The following is a 21598-nucleotide window of genomic DNA, read 5'->3' as shown; positions in this document are numbered from 1 at the left end:
AAATGCAATGTCAACTCTGCCTGAGTCAGCAAACAGCCTAAAACAATGTGAACTGCCTTATTCATCTGAATGTGATTAATGCTAAAACCTTTAATTCTAAAAACGATCTGTTTTGAATGTCAACATTGTTCATTGTTTTACAACTGATAATTTTAGAACAAACATTCAGCTACCATGGCAAAAGGATCTGATGCAATGTTTTCTGTCAAGTGCATTTGATGATAAACTGAATGTTGCCAAAGTTTTGATGTCTAGAGCTTTAGATACTAAAAGTTTTCACATCACTTGTAGATTCCAAAATCTAAGACATGAGTTAAATTTACAGTGTATTAACCTGCATTTTTAAAAACATAATCAATATTACAATCATTTCAATTTCTGCTGTGATATTTTAGCCAAATTATTTTTGTACAGTACAGTTTATAACAGGAATATAATTGATTATTTTTTTATGGAGAATAAGTTCTGTGTGTATTTTTACAGAATAGGTAAGTAATGGGAAACAATTCTTGGTTAAGAGCCTTACAGCTCACTTTATTAAGTGATTATGCACTTCACAAAGCACAGCTATAAGGAACACTCCCAAACTTGGAAGGGCCTGCACCTCCTTGACTTGGGGCGGGTGGGGAGGGAGAGGACGGAGAGGGAGAATCATCAGAAAGGGAGTTGTAAATTTCAAATAATAATAAGAGAATCATTAAATAAGTTAGAAGCATTTTATGAAGAATTCATTTTTTCCACATTTGCACTGGTTTTATAGCATTTCTTTAGGTCACTGTATTTTAATATTGGGAAAACACAGAACTTCAAACGTGTTATATTCATATATCTTAATAATGTCTCCAGTACAGAATAAGTGAGAGAGTGAAGTTTTACACATGTAACCCTTCTGCCCATCTAAGTTGGCAGCAACAAGGGCCGGGTTCTGTATCTAGGGGTTCCGTTTCAATAACACAATGCAAAACCGGCTCGAGCCCCCACCCAGTGACCTGGGACAATTACACACCACCCCCTGGGCACCTCTAAGAGGCAATACTTCCCCTCTCGCAAGCACGGAGTCTGAGTGTAACAGAAAATGTTTAATAACATGAGGTAAACAACATCAGCATTAAATTGGAAAAACACCACATCTAGAGTTCTTAGACCAAACCATGAGCGAAGACCCACCCCAGCAAATTGGGCCGTGTCCTCTCCCGTTGGTTCTTGAAACCAGCGACCCAAGAATCACAAAAGTCCCAAAAGTCCAACAACCCCCCAAAGTCTCTGTCCATGATCAGTGCAGCCCCAGAGTTCAAAGGGGGGGGGTGAGCAGGGTGTTAAGGGGCACCTTACGTGATCCGAGGCCAACCGGCTGCTTCTCCGTGGGGTTCCACCGCAGCCTTCACCACGAACTGCTCCACTCCACCCGCAGTCCCACTCCTGCCGTCCCACGAACTGCTCTGGCAGCTGCTCCGCTCCACTCCGCTCACCGACCTGTGAGCCGCTCCGCTCCGCTCACTGACCTGTGAGCCGTGCCGCTCCGCTCCGCTCACCGACCTGTGAGCCGCTCCGCTCCAGCCATCCCTTGGGCCGCTCCCACAAGGCTCCGCTCTGCTAGCTGCTCCTCCAGCCGCTCCGCTCACCCCCGCTAAGCTAAGTTAGCTTAGCAATATAGCTTCAGGCTCCCCCACTAGTTAACACAACCTCAGTGATCTCAGCTCTTAAATAGCTTCAGCTCTTAGTGATTTCAGCTCTTAGTGATTTCAGCTAGTAGTAGGGGAGCCCCAGTGCTGGTGCACTATTGGCCCAAAGTGAACTCAGCTCAGCAGTCTGTAACTAGACTCCTAAGGGAATCAAAGTTAGCTCTGACATTCAACAGTGGAGAGAGGAGGTAGTGCAATTGGTGTTTCAACCCCCTCAGGGAGGGGCCATACCATCAGGTACAAATACCTGTCCCCATCCTCTCTCAATTCACTGGGTTTTGTAACCCATGCCCCTTGACAAGCAAATGCTACTTAGGTAATGGTGAATGACTCACTCAGTCCTTCTGTCATACAACAGTTCCACTGGCCTTGATTCACAGAATCAGGGTAACAAAACTTTATTCTTCCTGCCCCAATAACAGAGAAACTGGGGATCCCACACCAGCCAAAGTAACCACTTTGAGTTGCTGTGGTTTCATGCCAGGCGAGTGGGTGTGCCTATGCAAACAAGATCAGCCCCTGGAGTTCTTTTCCACACTCGCCATAATTCACCACCAGATGTCAGGGTAGAGCTCATCCTGACTCTGCTTACACACAGACAGGAATAGTTTGCATATTGGATTTCACAATAGCTACACAAGTACCACAGTGCCCATAATATACAAGCTCTCCTCCATACCATAGTAGCAGGTATGTGTATCCACACACATACACACACACACACTTTTCACATAAGCTAGCCAAATACCCGAATATCTAGCCTATGTACTACCATCTAGTTTAACATCAGTTTCCCCTTACCGTAATGCTTGGGCTATTTACGCTCAGCAGCATTCTCCTTCACTGTCCCCTCACCACCATGCCATGTTTAAACATACACAGATGATTTCACGGTGCTATCTCTTTACAGTAATACCCAGATATAAATGTGTGCCAGTTTCAGATCAGCTCTCTTGTTACTGTAATGCTGGGACTACACGTATACAGCTATTTTCACATCAGCCCTTCCATTACCATAATGTTCAGTGTCCCGCACCATTATATTAGCACTATATATGCACAGCTGGTTTTACAGCAGCCTCACACACTACAGCTCTGTGCATTAAAAATTTAGAAATCACTTCTTCTCTCATACATAATGGGTCTGATTCTGTACTGCCTTTCACCTTGCATAATCAAAGTGAGACCAGAGGGTGTATAAAACCGTAAAGACTAACAGAAGACTTCTGTTAGTCTTAAAGGTGCCACAGGACCCTCTGTTGCTTTTTACAGATTCAGACTAACACGGCTACCCCTCTGATACTTAAAACCGTATAAAATGAAAATGATGGCATTTTACATCTGTTTTGCACTCACTTCACCCAAGTATAAGACAGTGGAAGATCAGCCCAAGTATTTCAATCATAACACTCACATAAGTATGAATAAGAAATCAAAATGTGTTTTTCTAAAAATAAAAGACATGCATTAATGTGGATTTAAGGTTCTCTGGAAACCATTTGGTTTAGTATATTTTTAAAAAAATAATATATTATGACAATTGTGATTTCACACTCTTGAAAAATATGACTTATTGAGTATAGAAATGCAATAGGATATGACTTCAGGTTGCTATGTTATTTTTTTTAATTGACTACACGTATTGAAATGCAGCACATGAAAGATGGTGTTTTCAAATCCATTCAGCTAAAGATTTCCTATATTTTTAATGCTTTGCTTTTATTGATGGTGTCCAGTAACCTTAACTCCATGGAAAAATAAACAGATATACTTCATGCTTTTATACCATTTGCAGTCCTCCCAATACCTTAATGTGCACTGATACCGTATGTTCAAAAGCAAGACAATACATTAGCCAGGATGTCTGAGACAAATATTTGCATAATACCATAGGAAGATGCTCTTGTAATAATGAAATGCTGCACTCAACATGCTTCAGGATCATATAAAATGAATATTTTAGTATTTGATGGGATCCAGTAGGATATATATATAAGGAAACATATGGTACTAATATGCATCTGTATGGTCTTCATTCAGCAGTACAACAATGAATTTACTATACTAATGCAATCTTAGGAGGTCTATTCTCCTGTTGATGTTAACGTTAATGGGAGTTACAAGCTGGTATGAAGAGAATAAACCCGTAGGTGACACAGTTGTAAACGTTCAATATAATTTGCAGAGTGCTAGAATATACAGGAACATGATTCCCAAATGTAATTTCTATATAAAGATCAAATAAGTAACTTCTTATTACACTTACAATACTTGTGGACTACAATGTTGTTTCATATAGAGAGAAATATTATCCTATTTATAATTATTTTCCATTAGATTTCTTCTAACCTTAAAACTGAAAAGAGGAAATAAAAGATACACGAATCTGTCTAATTTTAAGGACTATTGTGTCATATACAGTTACCAAGCCATTTACTTATAGAATTATCTTGCATCATCAAAAATGTTGAGATATTTGACACATCTAACATTCACATGACTGGAATATAAAAGCTACACAAACTTAAGCTTCTTCCACATTATGAATGTCAGATACATGATACTGACAAAATATTAAATAGAACTCCATTGTTGTAGTTTAATGGAATACAAAAGTTATTAGGCAGAGATAACAAACTGTATGAAAGCTTCTATAGAAAACAACTGAATATTTAAATTATTCTCTTATTAATCTTATGAGCAAGACTGGCCCTATACCACACCCACCGGTGAGAGGTTTGGCAACTAGAGAGGCTAGAGATGCTTGTCATTATGTCAAGGATGCCAGGGGGTTTTGGCAACTGCAGGAAGGGGATCAAGACATTCATGGCTACTTGGGATGTGGGGTTACCTAGAAAGGTTTCATCCACAAGAAGGAGACACAGAGAGCATTATCTTTCAAGGGCATGAATCAAGTATGCCCCCAGCAGCTGGGAGCTGCAGGACCCCACCACGGCTCAGAGCTCTGGGGCTGGCAGCTGTGGCAGCTGAGAGCTCTGAGGTCCCCACTGGCTAACAGCTCCAGCCCCGTGGTCCCAGGGCTGAAGCAGAAAATGTCACGGAGGTCTCTGAAAGTCATGGATTCTGTGACTTCTGTGATATAGTATATGGATATCATTATAGTATGAGTACAGGGCTGGTGCAAGGAAGTTTCGTGCCCTAGGCGAAACTTCCACCTTGTCGCCACTCCCCGACCCAGCTAACCTCACCCCCCCACAGCAGCTAACCACGCCCACCTGCCCCCCTCCCCCCCCCCCACGCAGCAGCTACCTCCCCTCTGCAGCTAACCCCGCCCGAGGAGCCCACCCCAGCTCACCTCTGCTCCGCCTCCTCTGCTGAGCATGCCGGCACCGCTCTAATTCTCCTCCCCTCTCAGGCTTGTGGCGCCGATTGGAGGAGAATTAGAGCGGGGGCTGTGTGCTCAGCGGAGGAGGCAGAGTGGAGGTGTTCTGGGGCAGGGAGCGGTTCCCCTGTGCGCCACCCCTGTTACTGCGGGCAGCCCCCCTCACGCCTCCTGCCCCAGCTCACCTCCACTCCACCTCCTCACCTGAGCGGGCTTTTAGGTGCCTTCAACCACTAGGTGCCCTAGGCGGCCGCCTAGTTCGCCTATATGAGTACCTCGATTCATAAATCCTTTCTTCCTCCAAGGATGTGATGGTGTGTGAAATTATTCTGTTGACTGGACCCATTCATTTTCTGTATACAGGGTCTGGTTTTAAAATTCCCAGGCTGACGTAAAGTTACTTAATTGTAAACATCCTGGACTAACGTATTTAGCCATAAAGTTGAAACAACGAAGTGTCTACCCTGGAAGTATGTATGCTCTGGTTTTGTTTTGTAAATTAAGTGTTTTGAAGGCATTCCTCTAAGAGATTTTTAAGCAGTTTTAAGTTTTAATAAAAATTAAATGGTATAAAACTCTTTTATTTAAGCCTAAATTGCCAATATTAGCAAAATACTGGGACCTTCGGGCTCTTGAGTAAGAACCTTATTAAATGTCCATTTAGCCTTTCCATTGATTTCAGCAGGCCCTGGATCAGGCCTGAAAAGCAGACATATAAACAGCAAGGACTGAATTAGTAACCTGTACATCTCAAATCTAAGGGCCAAATTCCTCCCTGGCGTAACAGCACAGAAATCACACAGAATTAGACCAAGGATGATTCTCCCTGTGTTTATCCAAACTGACGTCCTTTGTTCCCATTTTAAAGCGATATTGCTAATTATTTATCCTTCGGTATTACAAACTATCTGAACTATCTCAGGTAATTTGGAAGCAAATGAACCTGTTATTTTGCAGAAATGATTTCTTGTAGTCACAACAAGTGGTATCCAAGCTGACAGTAAGCAAACTGCAGTGCTTACAACAGTGGCTTTTATAGAAGCAGTTTAGCTTTAGATATAGAATGTTCATGTCCTAAGTGTTCATGGGGATTGTCAAAGTAACTCATAAATAAAAGCATATTTGTACCTTCTTTTAGATCCAGAAATAAAAATTGACTTGTAATAATGCTCCTGTTAGCCCCTACAACCAAATTCTTTGTATGTCACAGGTGTCAATTTTTCATTTTCAAAATCTAGTCTCTATTTTTCTCTCTCAGACGTAACTCTGAGGCCTTTTTCACCATGCTAGGCCACGACTGCATCCCTCTGTTTAATCCAGTTCCTCTGCAAACAATGAAGTCTCAGGCAGTTTTAATTGACTCAGAGATGTTACACTTCAATTTCCCATATGTGCCACTAACCCCTCAACTGTCTCCTTCATTAAATGTCAATCTTCCTGTGAGAATGCTCCTTCCTTTTGTTGTTGTTGGTGGTGCTGTTTTCTAAACTGAATGGTGGATGGGCACGGTTCAGGGGTGGGGGATTCTTACCTGCTGCTTTGGCAACATCTGCAGTTGTAATATTTTGGACATTTGAGTGCATTTTGAAGGTCACAGCTGATCCCCGTATGCTACAAAAAGATTTAAAAAATATGAGATTTGTAACAATGAAATACAACATAACACTTATCAAAAACAAGACTTTAAAAAAAAGATGAATTTAAGCATCACTATTAAGGCATCATTTATTTCTTTTCCTTTTAGTTCATTAAACACATTTGCAACATCCATGTAAACCTTTATATGTGTTTTGTTTTAATGTATCATATGTCTGAAATAACTTTACAGATATTAATTAAGCCTCATGACACCCACCGTAAAGGTACTGTGCTTGTTACAGAGATGGGCAAACTGATGCACAGAAAACAAGTGATTTGCCCAAACACCACACAGAGCATCAATGGCACTCAGAATCCAGGATTAAATCAGATGTCCTTTCTGATTCTGCCAGCCTTAGCTAAAAGTAGCTTATGTCACGAGTAGCCCCATTAAAACCAATGGATATCTGGAAAACCTGCCTTATAGTGAGAGACAAAAGAAGCTCAACAAAGAGAAGGTGAAGAGATGATTTGATCTGGGTCTACTACTACCTTCATAAGAAAAAGATTTCTGATAGTAGAGGGCTCTTTAATCTACCAAAGGTGTAGTGACGTCCAAGTGCTAAAAGCTGAAGCTAGACAAATTCAGACTAGAAAGATGGTGCAGTTTTTTAAACAATGTGAGTACTTAACCACTTTTCTAGGGATCTGTTGGATTCTCCATCACTTGACATCTTTAAGTCAAGACTGGCTAGCTCTAAAAACATCTGCTCTAGCTCAACTACAGTTATGAGGCTGCTGCAGTAACCATTTGGTGAAACTCTATGGCCTGTGTTACGTAGGAGGTCAGACTAACTGACCACCGTGGTCCTTTCTAGCCATAAAAGTCTATGAATCTTTGAGCAGTTTACAGAGCACTGTACTAATCAGCATGATAATGAACAGTAAAATCATAAGCATAGTGTTTGACAAAACAAATGCCTCAGTGTATTTTTTTAAAGAAAAGTAAATCAACATCAATAGTTCCATACTCAGAAGTACCCCAATAATACCAAATGGCTGTGCATGTATGATGAAGGGGATAAAATTAGAATGAAAACAGATTTAAGTTACAGGCTTTGTAGATTATTATAAAGAGTGAATAAAAATCAGATTGTATATATTTTTCATAAATTTTCAAATACACTGACAATTCCCTTTTTAAAAACTCACCAGGTAATAGAATGCTTTAGAAGTAATCGTATGCTGTTTTAGTACAGCTCAGTGCAAGGCTGAATAGCTATGAAACTTGGCACCATGATAAATGTTAACCCATACAGTACATGATATTTGATCTACTTGGTTGTGACAGAATATACCCCTGTGTTCACACCCAACACACTAGTATAATAATGTTTGTACAAAGTCTGCTGTGTGAGGTATCATTTAAAAACTCATAATTTGTTGATCAGTAATATCATAGCAAAATGCATGTAGCAGCGTTATATGTGAAGTTATAAACATAAACTGAAATCATGACTAAAAGTATGTTTCCTAGGTAAGTCTGGGGAATGCCCAAACCAGTTCCTTGGAGTCAAAGGATAAGCTGAAGCCTCAGCCAGATGTAAGCAAGGCTGATGGACCATTAACTGCTAAGTGGCCATTCTTTGTCAGGAAAGGGGGAAGGGACAAAAAATCTATATCTTAGCAAAGAAACAGCATGGAATTTCCTTCCACACAGACTGCCTGTCACCTTGCTCCCAGCTGGAAATCCTTCTCACAGGGTGAGGGGTGGGGACAGGACTATAAGAAGGGACAAACACCCCGCTGTCTCTCTCCCTGCCCATCACATTTATTGCACCTGAAGAGACAAAGGAAGCAGCCATTGGACTCTGGTGGATGGGTCCTGACCTAAAAAGTTTGTTCAGTAAGACTGCTGAAAGCATGTGGTAAGAACTTTGCTTAGAACCTAATGTAGTTTGTTAAGTTAAGCACCAGTAAGCATTTTATATTTATTTTTCTTGTAACCATTTCTAACTTTCATGCCTCATTACTTGTACTCACTTAAAATCTCTCTTTTTGTAGTTAATAAACTTGTTTTATTGTTTTATCTAATCCAGTGTGTGGAAGTTGAAGTGTCTGGGCAACTCCATTTGGGGTAACAAGTTGTGTGCAGATTATTCCCTTAAAAGAATAATGGACTTAATATGTTTGCACTGTCTAGGAGAGGACTGGGCAGTACAGGGCATATTGGGGGGAAATCTGAGACTGGGAGTGTATCAGGGTCACCCTGTGGTAATCTTTAAGGCTAGTACGAGGCAATGTGTGGCTGGTTGGCTGCAGCACACACACACAGAGACATAGCTGGGAGGGACATACATGCTGCAGGCTGTTTATGAGCAGTCCACACTGGACCGTCCACATTGTCTACCACTGCATTATCTGAGCCCTCTCGCTAAAGAAACCAAGGAAGCCTATAAAAACCCAGTCAAAAAGCTAGTTGTTCTATTACACTTTTGGAAATATACATACAATATTATAAATAGTTTTCAAAGCTACTGTAGAAAACCAGAAGCTGGAAGCCAGGATTTAGGCTAGGAAATTTCAGTTCCTGGCAGTTAGCAAACTATTACATAGCGATTAAATAAGATAGTTATTAGAATTACCCCTCTGCTCTAATAATTCTGACCCTGGACTAGCTGTGGGCACAATGAACACTAGCTGCCATCTCCTTTACTCACATCACATCCAGTGTGCACATTCTATTCTGAGCCAATGAAGATTGACAGCAATCAATCAATTTTTCTTCAAGTACTTTTCAGAAAAAACAGAAAGGTCTATTGCTAAAATGACAACTCAGAAGCCCAGTCACCAATATCAAAGAAGTTTATTTTAATAAATGATGAGTGTCTATATGTTTTGTCAGCAGCATTTAAATAGTATTTTCTATATTATAATACTTAACACGTGTATGCACTTGCATTTCATCTGAGGTTCTTAAAGTGCGTTGCAAACATTCAGGTCACTGGCAGATTCTGGCCATGAAGCTGAGGTAGTTAGCCACAGGAGAATCACCCACTGTAGGGGCACCCTTAGTAGTAATGGGTATGCTCCTAAGCTGTCTCCCACCATCTGCTGCTCTAAGGCACATGGCTGGAGCTGATGATTCTGCCAGTTACTAAAGACAGCCCTTCTTTGTGGCAGATTACATCACACTATCATTCAGTGAGCTGTGCAGATGAAACTGATCATAACTATAAAACAATGTGGGACCAACCTATGATAGAGCCAGTCCAGGATCAGGGAAGCATAAAAGCCAGTTTTGCATCCCCTCCCCAAGCTTCACTAGCCATTCCACAATTGTAGCCAAGGATCTGGACATCCGGATCACACTCAGAGGAGATATTAACCCCCACAGATGAGTCAAAAAGAGCCTCAGTAACTTGCCAGGGTCACAAAGTGAGTTACTGGCACAGTTGGGACTAGTAAGGTAAAAGTGTGGTCAGGGAGTTTGGCAGCATTGGTGTACTTCTGATTAAGATTTCTTTCTATCATCTTGAGCTATTCAGAGCCTAAAATGGACTCCTACAACCTAACATCTGGAACCAGCCTGGTAGGTAATCCAGTAACAGTGCAATGTACTGCCATGAACTGAACAAAAGCTTGCAGCCCAAGGTCCTAATCCAGAATGTTTTGGGAATTTCATAGAGGCAGGATGCTCATGACCTTGGGTGGGAAGGAGCATGTCATGTTACTCTCTAGTGACTCCATCTGTCTAACTCAAGAACATGACACAATCTAGGGTAGGAAAGAGACAGTAATCTTTCCTCTGCTGAAAGCACTGTCACTGCCCCGGAGGGCTTCTGAAAAAGTGCAGGGAATGAAGATGAAAAACAGTTGGGGTTGGAAAATTCTCAGGGGACTGAGAAGATATTGGTGAACTCCTCTTCCAACAGTGGGAAGAGGAAATCAAAGGTTTTCAAGATCCTCAGTAATCCATTATGATGTGGGATACTATGTTGTTATTCTACAGTATTTAATTCTTGAATGTACTGTAAAAAGATTTACTGGAGGATAAAAACATACAACTTTTTTAGGCATATTTACTGTACATGGATAACACAGAGATTCTTTTCAGTCCCCCTCAGAAATTGTTGGCCATTGGCATTAATTTTGGTTAAAAAAAACCCTGAGCTCACTGGACAAAATTGCATTTACTTCTGGGTGTATTGTGAATGGTTTTACAGCTTCAGGAGCTCATAAAATAAAGACTTTTCTCATGGGGGTTTTCTGGCAAAAAGCACTCAATAAACAAACATTTCAATAAGAATGCTTGTCCTCCTGGGAATCCTGCATTGTTCATTATATGTAGGAGGAGTGTGTTACACCAAAATATAATAATATTTGACTGATAAATATTTTTAAGGGGGCTTTAATGGGAGTTGCAGTCTTTGAAAAGGGTGGAAGGCGCACCAAATGCACCCACGACACAGTGAAAAAGAACCTGAAATTAGTTAGCAGGGATCAAGATGGATTAATTGCTTGTTCTTGATGCTGCCAAGTACACTGAAGCCTAGCTAATATTAATGACAATTGTCTTTACATCACTCTAAATACTGAAGCTCATTGAAGTGAACACTATTGTTTATGACCTGATGGATTGCAAACAAACTGTTCCCACAAATCACTGATGATTCTGCCAGTTAGTAAAGGAATCCCTCCTTTTGTGGCAGATTACATCACACTAGCATTCACAGTGAGCTGGGCAGATGAAACAGATCATAAATATAAAGCACAATATCCAGCTTGAAAGATCAGAACAAGCAACGTGGTATTTCTTCAGCTAAAAGAGAAATTAAAAATGTCAGGAGGCAGCACATTTCATCTAAAAATACAACACTGCACCTAAGATTTTTTTAATACCTGTTTGAACTGGATTCTGCTCTCATTTACATCAATGCAAATCTGGAGGAATCTCCCTTGACTTAAATATGAGAGCAGAAGTTGGCTCTTAAAATGCATTCCGTCTAAATTACTGTAATCACACATAACACTTCTGACAATACTTTTGCTAAAATGTTTTTCAGCAAAGGTAGGCAAATCTGGCTTCTAGGGTAATAAGCACGAAATGCTCCCTGTGCAAAATGTAATGTCTGTTTCAATGATCTGCTAAATATATTACTTGAAATGTACAGACTAATTACCCCCTCTGTTGGCTGTCAAAACTTCTGCTTTTTTGTTTTTTAATTTCAGTAATGTTTCCTTCAGCCATATTAGTTTTTTTTAACAAAGACATTCAAAGCCTATTGCAAATTGTCACCCTTGTGTGCTATTGTTTTCTATTCTGTTTACTATAGATGAAGTAATTACAGTGTTTGCACTGAAATGACTTGAAGGTTGATTGCTGATTTAATGCTACTCACACATACCCCTCCCCACCAGGTTTATATTATACATCTGAAGGTTAGAAGGTGCATCTTTCAACATGCAAAGGAAGTAAACGATATGTCTTGTGTTAATATATAATTATAAGTATTTCCTTCCATTCATTGTTTTACAGACCAGCAACATTTTTGTTGCATTTTGCCTGTCAACAAATGAACTGCCTGAAAACACAGAGCTGCAGTATGATCAATATGGCAATGTCCATATCACTTTCAAGCCTTAGGTTACAATTATATTTATGAATGACAGGACTTAAATCTGTATAAATTATGTATCGAGCTTTGCATGCCTGTTCTTCTCCCTCATGTGTATACTCCTTAGTACCACAGTATCATATAGGTTTGCTGTGAAATACAGTTACAGTCTATCATACCCCCTAGTGGAAAAGGATTTGAGAAACAAGTGCCAACATGGTTATGTTTATTCTTAGTGACAAGACATGGAGCTGATGCCAGACAGAAATGAATTTGAAGCTGGACCACATTTTTAAAGAACGGTGAAACATTTTCTTTGAGACTGGGGGATGTTAGGGGGAACAGTGGATAATTACTACATTAAATATTCTCTTATCAACCCTGTTTCATAATACAAACAATTTATTGTGGTCTTAATACAACTCACATTTGAAATTCGAAACAGTACAGCCCTATGTGTTCATTTAAAGATCTTTAATCTTTTGGGGTTAAGAAAAACAATTAGTAACACTCCAGAGAACAGTGCAAACTAAATTTTATAGCAGTGAAGGTAATTGTTTTAGGGAACGTTTGGCAGGCTTGAACTAATTGCTTGCAATGTTTATACATTTCTGTGTCTGCTGTGTTTAGAAATTTCAAGCTTAGATCCATCTTCAATACTGCATGGAAATCTCCTTTTCTCCATGGCATCATAAATGAGCTGAAAAATTAGACTCATGCACTTCCACAAACACATAACATATAAAATGCATCAATATTTAAACACACACACACTTATATTATACATACAGAGAGAGAGAGCAAATATCTAATGGTGGCATTTTCATGATATGGAACGTCTGCATAACACTTGATTGATAGAGCAAAACAAAGCCAGAGGTGTATTGTGTTTGCTCATCCCTAAACAATATAGATCCAGATTCACTGGTACACTCTGGCTGGTTTTGCATGTCCCTTTTTAATCAAACCAGCTGCAATCCCATTTTAAATGGTCAGTTAAACGCTTTGAATTGAATGGTGCAAAGGACTCAGGTTGTATTAGTGAACCTGATCCAAAATGTATATTGCATGGATCAATGTCTCCAATGCTATATTTATATCATATGAACTGGTATTTCAGTAAAAGAAATTCAGGCAAACAATTCAATAAGTAAGCAACCCTGTTCAGACACAAATCCTACAACAGACCCTTCCCTCAGGCTATTTATTAATCTTCCTCAAGAAAATTAGTCAGATTGCCTGCATGAGAATCCATTCCGTGCTGGAGCTCAACACAAATGGAGGTTATTTACTATAACTGGAGGTTCTTCGAGATATGTGGTCCCGCACATGTACACATGCGCGCAATGTGTCTGAGTACAGAATTTCCTCAAAGCAGCAACCATTGGCCCACATTTGCAGTAGCTCCTCACATTCCCAGCCCACGGAATAAGAGGCAGTGTGGGTTGACCTCTTCGGTTCTTACTTCAACCTCTTCTTACTTCAAATCCAACAGGATCTGAAGCAGATGGGATAGAGGGCAGATAGTGCAATAAAGATATTCCACCCATTTCAAAGAATCTCCAGTAACAGTAAGTAACCTCCATTTCTTCTTCAAGTGAAAGTCCCTATATGTATTCCACATGTGGATAATTGGCAAGCAGTGTTCAGAATGGAAGTGGGTGCAAGGAAGCTGGTAGCAAAGATACTTCCAATACTGCCAGTCCCCCCACTGCATCTGTAGCTAAGGCATGAACTAGGCATAGAGTGTCAGAAACATGTGGATTGAACTCCAAGTGGCTGCTCTGCAGATGTCCTGTTGTGGAACATCTGGTAGGGATGCTGTGGAGGCAGCCTGTGCTTCTATAGAGTGAGCTGTGACATGACTGGAGAAAGGATTTTGCTATCTTGTAGCACTCTACATTTGTTTATGAGAAGGTCATGTGAGACAGTATCAAAAGTCTTACTGAAGTCAAAATATACTACATCTACCACTTCCCCCATCTGCAAGGCTTGTTATCCTGTCAAAGAAAGCTATTGGTTTGACATGATTTGTCCTTGACATATCCATGCTGATTGTTACTTACCACTTTATTATCTTCTAGGTGTTTGCAAATTGATTCCTTTATTATTTGCTCCATTATCTTTCCGAGTACTGAAGTTAAGCTGACTGCTCTGTAATTCCCCGGTGTTGTCCTTATTTCCCTTTTTATAGATTGGCACTATATTTGCCTTTTTTCAGTCATCCAGCAGAGAAGGCAAAGAAAGAGTGACCACTTCCATCCAGGGATGATGAAGAAGGAGCTGTCAAGTACCTGTGGATCTGGTTCCAGCTCTTCCTCCTCATATACTGACGAACTGGCTGGTGAAAGGAAGAGGAACAGTACGACTTTTCAGAGGGCCCAGATGCCTGCCATAAGGATCCCATGGACTCCAATAAGATAAAAATGAGGGGTCAATCGGTTGCGAGTGACCCCAAGGAAATCAGTACCAGCAGTCCCTGGGGCGAATGGGGGTTGTACCTGGCAGAATGGCAAGCATAGCTCCTCAACTGTCCATCAGGGCTTAACTGATTCCACTGAGATACCGGTGTGGCCATATCCTCTGATTCCTCTGAGTCAGAGAACTGCTCCATTGGTAGCAGTGGTGCCATCAGTACTGGGGAAGTCATACCAGATGGTTGGAAGTGAGACAGTTCCTGGGCCAGTGATGTAGACTCCTCTGGAGGGAGTAAGGACATTCTTCAGAAGTGGAGACTGTGAATAAGGGAGGAATATATCTTCCGGTGTTATACAAGTCTCAGAATACCCTGGTGCCCGAGGGGTTCCATAGTTAACTCTGACATATCCAGTGCATCTGCAGTGACCGGATGGTCTTTAGATGGATGAGGCTGTATCCACAATTGGTCCGGACCAGCACTTATAGATGGAACCAGCAAACATCTATCTTTGCATTTTGGTACTGAGGTAACTGACAGAACCAGCAGATCTGCCTACTGGTATTCACCAGCCAAGAAAGTCAGTGGTTGGATTATGCCATACTACAAGATTCTACACCCATGAAAGCCAACTACTTTCCTCTAAGTCCCCATTCCAGATAACTATAAAGTTCATTTTCAGCAAAGCATCAACACATATGCTCGTCATATTGATTTAATGTGATTTAAGCATATGCTTAACTGTTTTGCTGAATAGGAAGACTCAACACTAAGAATATGATGAAGGGCTTTCCTGAATCAGGGCCAAAGCCAATATCTTGGCATATATGACATAGAAGCTCAGGACAAGGGGAAACAATCATATTGGTTGTCACTGTATTTTGACCTTCAGCAAGATTATTTCAGAGGCACGTTCTAACTAGAGAGCTTTGCTTACAGGTAGCCAAAACTCCAAGCTGCATAATAATTCTGAGAACAGGGGAAACATTTAAAGGATGGGATCTCAAAATGCCCAATACATTTCCAAAATCCTCCTCCTCCATTGCTTTTTATTAGATTGTAAACATTGTGGAGGAGGAACAGTCTTTCACTATCCAGAACAATTGATGTTATTATTTATTTGTATTGTGATAGCATCTAGCAGCCCCAGTCATGGGCCGGGACCCCATTATGCTAAGCGCTGTACAAGCACAGACCAAAAAGCCCATGTTCAAAAGAACTTTCAATATACAACATACCGATCAGAACCTCTGGGGACTACTGTAATACAAATAACAAATTTTAATAGAATAAGTATCTTAATCCTTTCCGTGTTCTGTGTTAAAATTTACTATTAACCTGAGCAGGATATTATGGCTGATGAAGAGAGATTTTTCCTTTATTTCAGCCATTCTGTGCTTGTTGAGAAATGAGTTCTCATGTATCTATTCATGAATGAGGATCATGTACAGACTGAACCATATTTCATATCCAAATGTCTCTAAAAGTTGAGGGGTGGGGAGGTGGGAATTCAGAAACAAAACTTTGATCTGGGTTGATTTTTGTGGCATTGAGCAATTTGTGCAATCTACCTGCATGGTCCCATTTAATGGAATAATGTTAGTAGGTTCCTGCAGCTGCAGGTAAATCAGATAATTATTTGGACATCTTGTGCTGTCCTCGTAGCCTCTATCATTATGGACGTGCAACCACTGAAGTGACATTACTGCACCAATCTCACTGATTATGGCTGACACAGTATTGTCAATAGCAACATCTGAGAAGTGAAATCACATAAAATGGTTGATCTGTCCAAACAGACACTACATGCAGTAAAGCTCTGATTCAAACTCATTTTACTGATGTTTGTTTCCAATGTGAAAAATATATTTGAAAATTAAGATTTGAGAGATTTTTCAATTCAGTTGGTCCCAAGTGAAGATTTTTACTAAACCTTATAATTGCAATTATTTAATGAATGCTCAGCTCAGTTTTAATAACTTTTATTCTTCACAAAATGAAATCTCTCAGATAATCACTCAAGGTCTACAAATAATTTCCGAGTTTTTAAATAATTTTTCTATTAATCAGCAACAAGTGTAAAACTTTCATCATGCCAACTCTGTGAAATCTGTCAACTTTGCCTGCTGTGAAAACTAGGTATCTAATTATGGTTGGTAGAAGCACAAAATACCCAAGTGCTATAATTTACTTCCAGAATGCTGAACTGTAGAGTTTGGACACTGAGAAGCTGCAAATACATTTGAAACACTGGTTTACTGTACAAAGGTTTTGTTTTATTTTCCTCCAGAGTGGTAATTAAGTCATTATGAAAGGAAGAACTGATGTTACATTTGTATTTTCATTTGTATTTTTACACATTTTAGTAGCCCCGCTGGCATACCAGTAAGCAGGGGACTTGTATTTTTAGCCAATAAAGACTTAATCAGAGACATTGTTCACCGACTTTGGGCCTGATTCTCCACTGCATTGTACATGGTGCAGTCATTTATGTTTGTTGAGAGAAAATGATGACAGGTGTAAAATTTACCAAATCAGAGTGGTAGTCGGTAAAGCATAGTTTAGTGGCCAGAAAGTAATGCTTAAGAACTAGAGGCAGTGAGGCTGGAAAGCATGGTTCACCGTATGAAAAGGATTAGACTACACCCACCTGACGTGACCCATGGGCTGCACGTGGTTGTGATTCCTTTGTGAGGGAAGTATGGAAGTTCCAGTGGGAAGGCTGCATATCTACGGTCCCTTTAAAAAGCTAAATGTTGAGTACATCCAAGCCTCTGTTAAATAAGTCCAAGTCCCGAGGAAGCACACTAACTGGCTTTCTTCAGCCTAAACCTAAACCAGCCACAAAAATACAGGACAGCTTGTTTCTTCCGAGCCCATAGTGATTGCCCACTTAGAAGTCTGGAAACTTCTCCTCTGGCAGCGGAAAAATAGTTCTGGAGATCCCAATTGGCTGTTTCATTCCTGTGCCTCTTCCTCCAAACTGTGAGTGAGAAACAGTCTCCCTGAACCAGTCCTCTCACTTCTGAAGGCATATTGTTTACTGGAGCTGGCATCTACTCCTGGTGAAGCATTTCCTGCTCCCCAAAGCCTGCATGAATCCTTGGGTTTATAAACCCCACCACAGGCAGGTTGGAGCAATGTTGAAGCAAACAACCCTGGATTTGCAGCACAAGCTGGCTAGGGTGATGAAATGTACAAGAGATGTACAGCTGCTCATCTGGGCCAGCCACTCTATACAGAGTCACAAAACTAATTCACCCATTGATTGAAAAACTGGGACACAAACATTCATTTTTTAAATATGTCAGGCCTCTCAAAATAAATGATTCCTAGAAAACTGAGAGGTAAGTTTGGTCATTCTACATCATAAGCCTTTTCCAACTTTAACTTCTACTATTCTATTAGTAAAGTGTGCTCAGTAGGCTAGACCAGAGTAGTAGGATTGGGAACCAAGACTCTTTGGTTCTATCCACAGATCTGCCAGTGACTTGTATACGTTTGGGAAACTCGTTTAAAATTCTCTGAGCTTCAATGTACCCATCTGTAAAATGGGAACAATTACATCCCAATGGTGTGTGAAAGGCTATATAAATGAAATGAGTCTGATTCATCTTCACAAACTCACTTATAACTACAACTAAATGAAATTTTTCAGACAAAACTTTTTTTGTTGCTGAAAAATTCCAGATTTGGTGAATTGTGTTGGTCAAAAAATCAGAATGTTTCATTTTAATATTTTCAAAACAATGTTTCAATTTTTTGATTAAAACCAACTTTTTGTTTTGAATTTTATCTAAATTTTATTTAAAGAAAAGGTTAAAAAAAACTCTCAAAAACTAAACAAAATGTTTCATTTGACCAAATCAATTTTTATTTTATTTTACTTTTTTGGTTCATGAATTTTTCTTTTTTTAAGTTTCATTTCCACTCAACCTGAAACAAGATCTTTTATTTTAAAAAATTGGTTTGGTCAGCCAGCAAACCAAAAAATCTGTTTCACACAGCTCTAGTTATTAACCTTAATTTCACCAAATCCATATGGTGATCCTCTCATTACAGAGAATGGGACAGAGAGGAAAGGAGGTGAGAAAAAAATCTGAAGTTAAAAAAAGAAAGGCGTGAGGATAAATCAGAAAAAGCTTACACTTAGTATCACTTAAGGCAGTGGTTCTCAAAGCCAGTCTGCCACTTGTTCGGGGAAAGCCCCTGGCAGGCCAGGCTGGTTTGTTTACCTGCCGCATCCACAGGTTCAGCCGATCGTGGCTCCCACTGGCTGCGGTTCGCCACTCCAGGCCAATGGGGGCTGCAGGAAGGGGAGCCAGCACGTCCCTTGGCCCGCGCCGCTTCCTGTAGCCCCCATTGGCCTGGAGCGGCAAACCGAAGCCAGTGGGAGCCGCGATTGGCCGAACCTGTGGACGTGGCAGGTAAACAAACCAACCCGGCCCACCAGGGGCTTTCCCTGAACAAACGGCAGCCCTAGTTTGAGAACTACTGACTTAAGGAGTGTCCAAGAATTTGGTAGTTACAGATATGTAAGGTATTGGCCCAATATGTGCCCTTAATTGCAGAGGTGCAACCCTCTCATTTAAGAGAAACAAATTCGTATATGGTAGAACAGAACTTTCCTTTCTTTAACTTGCAGGTACTCTACAAGGAAGAATCTGCAATGGGAGGAAAATGGCGTGTCGTCAACACCACTGCTAGCTCTTCCTCCACCTGCCCCTTGCCACACAGGCATCCTGACCCTGGAGGCTTCCACCCAGGAGAAAAAGGAGAACAGCATCTTCACACACTGACCCCCCCAGTCTTGTGAGGAGGGCTTTAAACTAGGAGGGATAAGATGACAAACACCCACAGATAAACATAAAAAAGGGTGACATCAGGAGACCCTACATGTTGGGGGGGGAGACATGAAAAATTACAATAGGGTCATAAGAACAGTCATATTGGGATGAGGGGAAAGCAGTGGATGTGTTATTCCTTGACTTTAGCAAAGCTTTTGATACGGTCTCCCACAGTATTCTTGCCGCCAAGTTAAAGAAGTATGGGCTGAATGAATGGACTGTAAGGTGGATAGAAAGCTGTCTAGATCGTCGGGCTCAACGGGTAGTGATCAATGGCTCCATGTCTAGTTGGCAGCCCGTTTCAAGCGGAGTGCCCCAAGGGTCGGTCCTGGGGCCGGTTTTGTTTAATATCTTTATTAATGATCTGGAGGATGGTGTGGACTGCACTCTCAGCAAGTTTGCAGATGACACTAAACTAGGAGGCGTGGTAGATACACTAGAGGGTAGGGATCGGATACAGAGGGACCTAGACAAATTAGAGGATTGGGCCAAAAAAAACCTGATGAGGTTCAACAAGGACAAGTGCAGAGTCCTGCACTTAGGACGGAAGAATCCCATGCACTGCTACAGACTAGGGACCTAATGGCTAGGTAGCAGTTCTGCAGAAAAGGACCTAGGGGTCACAGTGGACGAGAAGCTGGATATGAGTCAACAGTGTGCTCGTGTTGCCAAGAAGGCTAACGGCATTTTGGGCTGTATTAGTAGGGGCATTGCCAGCAGATCGAGGAACGTGATCGTTCCCCTTTATTCGACATTGGTGAGGCCTCATCTGGAATACTGTGTCCAGTTTTGGGCCCCACACTACAAGAAGGATGTGGAAAAATTGAAAAGAGTCCAGCAGAGGGCAACAAAAATGATTAGGGGTCTGGAGCACATGACTTATGAGGAGAGGCTGAGGGAACAGGGATTGTTTAGTCTCCAGAAGAGAAGAATGAGGGGGGATTTGATAGCAGCCCTCAACTACCTGAAGGGGGGTTCCAAAGAGGATGGAGCTCGGCTGTTCTCAGTGATGGCAGATGACAGAACAAGGAGCAATGGTCTCAAGTTGCAGTGGGGGAGGTCCAGGTTGGATATTAGGAAACACTATTTCACTAGGAGGGTGGTGAAGCACTGGAATGCATTACCTAGGGAGGTGGTGGAGTCTCCTTCCTTGGAGGTTTTTAAGGCCCGGCTTGACAAAGCCCTGGCTGGGATGATTTAGTTGGGGATTGGTCCTGCTTTGAGCAGGGGGTTGGATTAGATGACCTCCTGAGGTCCCTTCCAACCCTGATATTCTATGATTCTATGATTGGGTAAGACCAATGGTCCACATAGCCTTGTATCCTTTCTTCCAACAGTAGCCCATGCCAAATGCTTCAGAGGGAATGAACAGAACAGTGAAAATCTTGAGTCTAGTCCCAGCTTCTGGCAGTCAGGTTTAGGGACCCCCAGAGCATGGGGTTGTGTCCCTGACCTTCTTGGCTAATTGCCATTGATGGACTGAGCCTCCATGAACTTAACTAATTCTATTTTGAGCCCAGTTATACTTTTGGCCTTCACAGCATCACCTGGCAATGAGTCCACAGGTTGACTGTGCATTCTGTGGAGAAATACTTCCTTATGTTTGTTTTAAACCTACTGCCTATTAATTTAATTGCGTCACCCCTGGTTCATGTGTTATGGGAAGGGGTAGATAACACTTTCTTATTTACTTTCTCCATACCCTAAATGATTTTATAGACTTCTATCATATCCCCTTTCTTTTCTAAGATGAATAGTCCCAGTGTTTTTAATCTCTCCCCATATGGAAGATGTTCAATACACCTAATACCTTTTCCAATACTCATATATCTTCTTTGAGATGAGGCAACCAGAGCCGCATACAGTATTCAAGGTGTGGGCATACCATGGATGTATATAGTGGCAATATGATCGTTTTTGTCTTATTATCTATCCCTTTCTTAATGCTTCCTAACATTCTGTTAGCTTTTTGACTGCTGCTGCACATTGAGCAGATGTTTTCAGAACACTATCAATGATGACTCCAAGATCTCTTTCTTGAGTGATAACAGCTAATTTGGACCCATCATTTTGTATGCATAGTTAGGATTATTTTTCCAAAGTGCAATACTTTG

The 21598-nt window shown here is 41.0% G+C and overlaps 1 protein-coding gene across 1 annotated transcript in view; it reads right to left on the bottom strand.

The window, feature by feature from the left end:
• Positions 1-21598, bottom strand: part of PTPRN2 (protein tyrosine phosphatase receptor type N2) — a 970322-nt gene that overhangs the window by 477233 nt on the left and 471491 nt on the right. The window contains exon 11 of the mRNA XM_054021089.1: positions 6557-6636. Coding sequence (XP_053877064.1) covers positions 6557-6636 — 80 coding nt within the window. The remainder of the gene's footprint in view (positions 1-6556; positions 6637-21598) is intronic.

This window comes from Malaclemys terrapin, chromosome 2 (assembly GCF_027887155.1).
Source record: "Malaclemys terrapin pileata isolate rMalTer1 chromosome 2, rMalTer1.hap1, whole genome shotgun sequence".
NCBI lineage: Eukaryota > Metazoa > Chordata > Testudines > Emydidae > Malaclemys > Malaclemys terrapin.
Note: the sequence above shows the minus strand (reverse complement) of the source record. Positions and strands in the feature narration are given on the sequence as shown.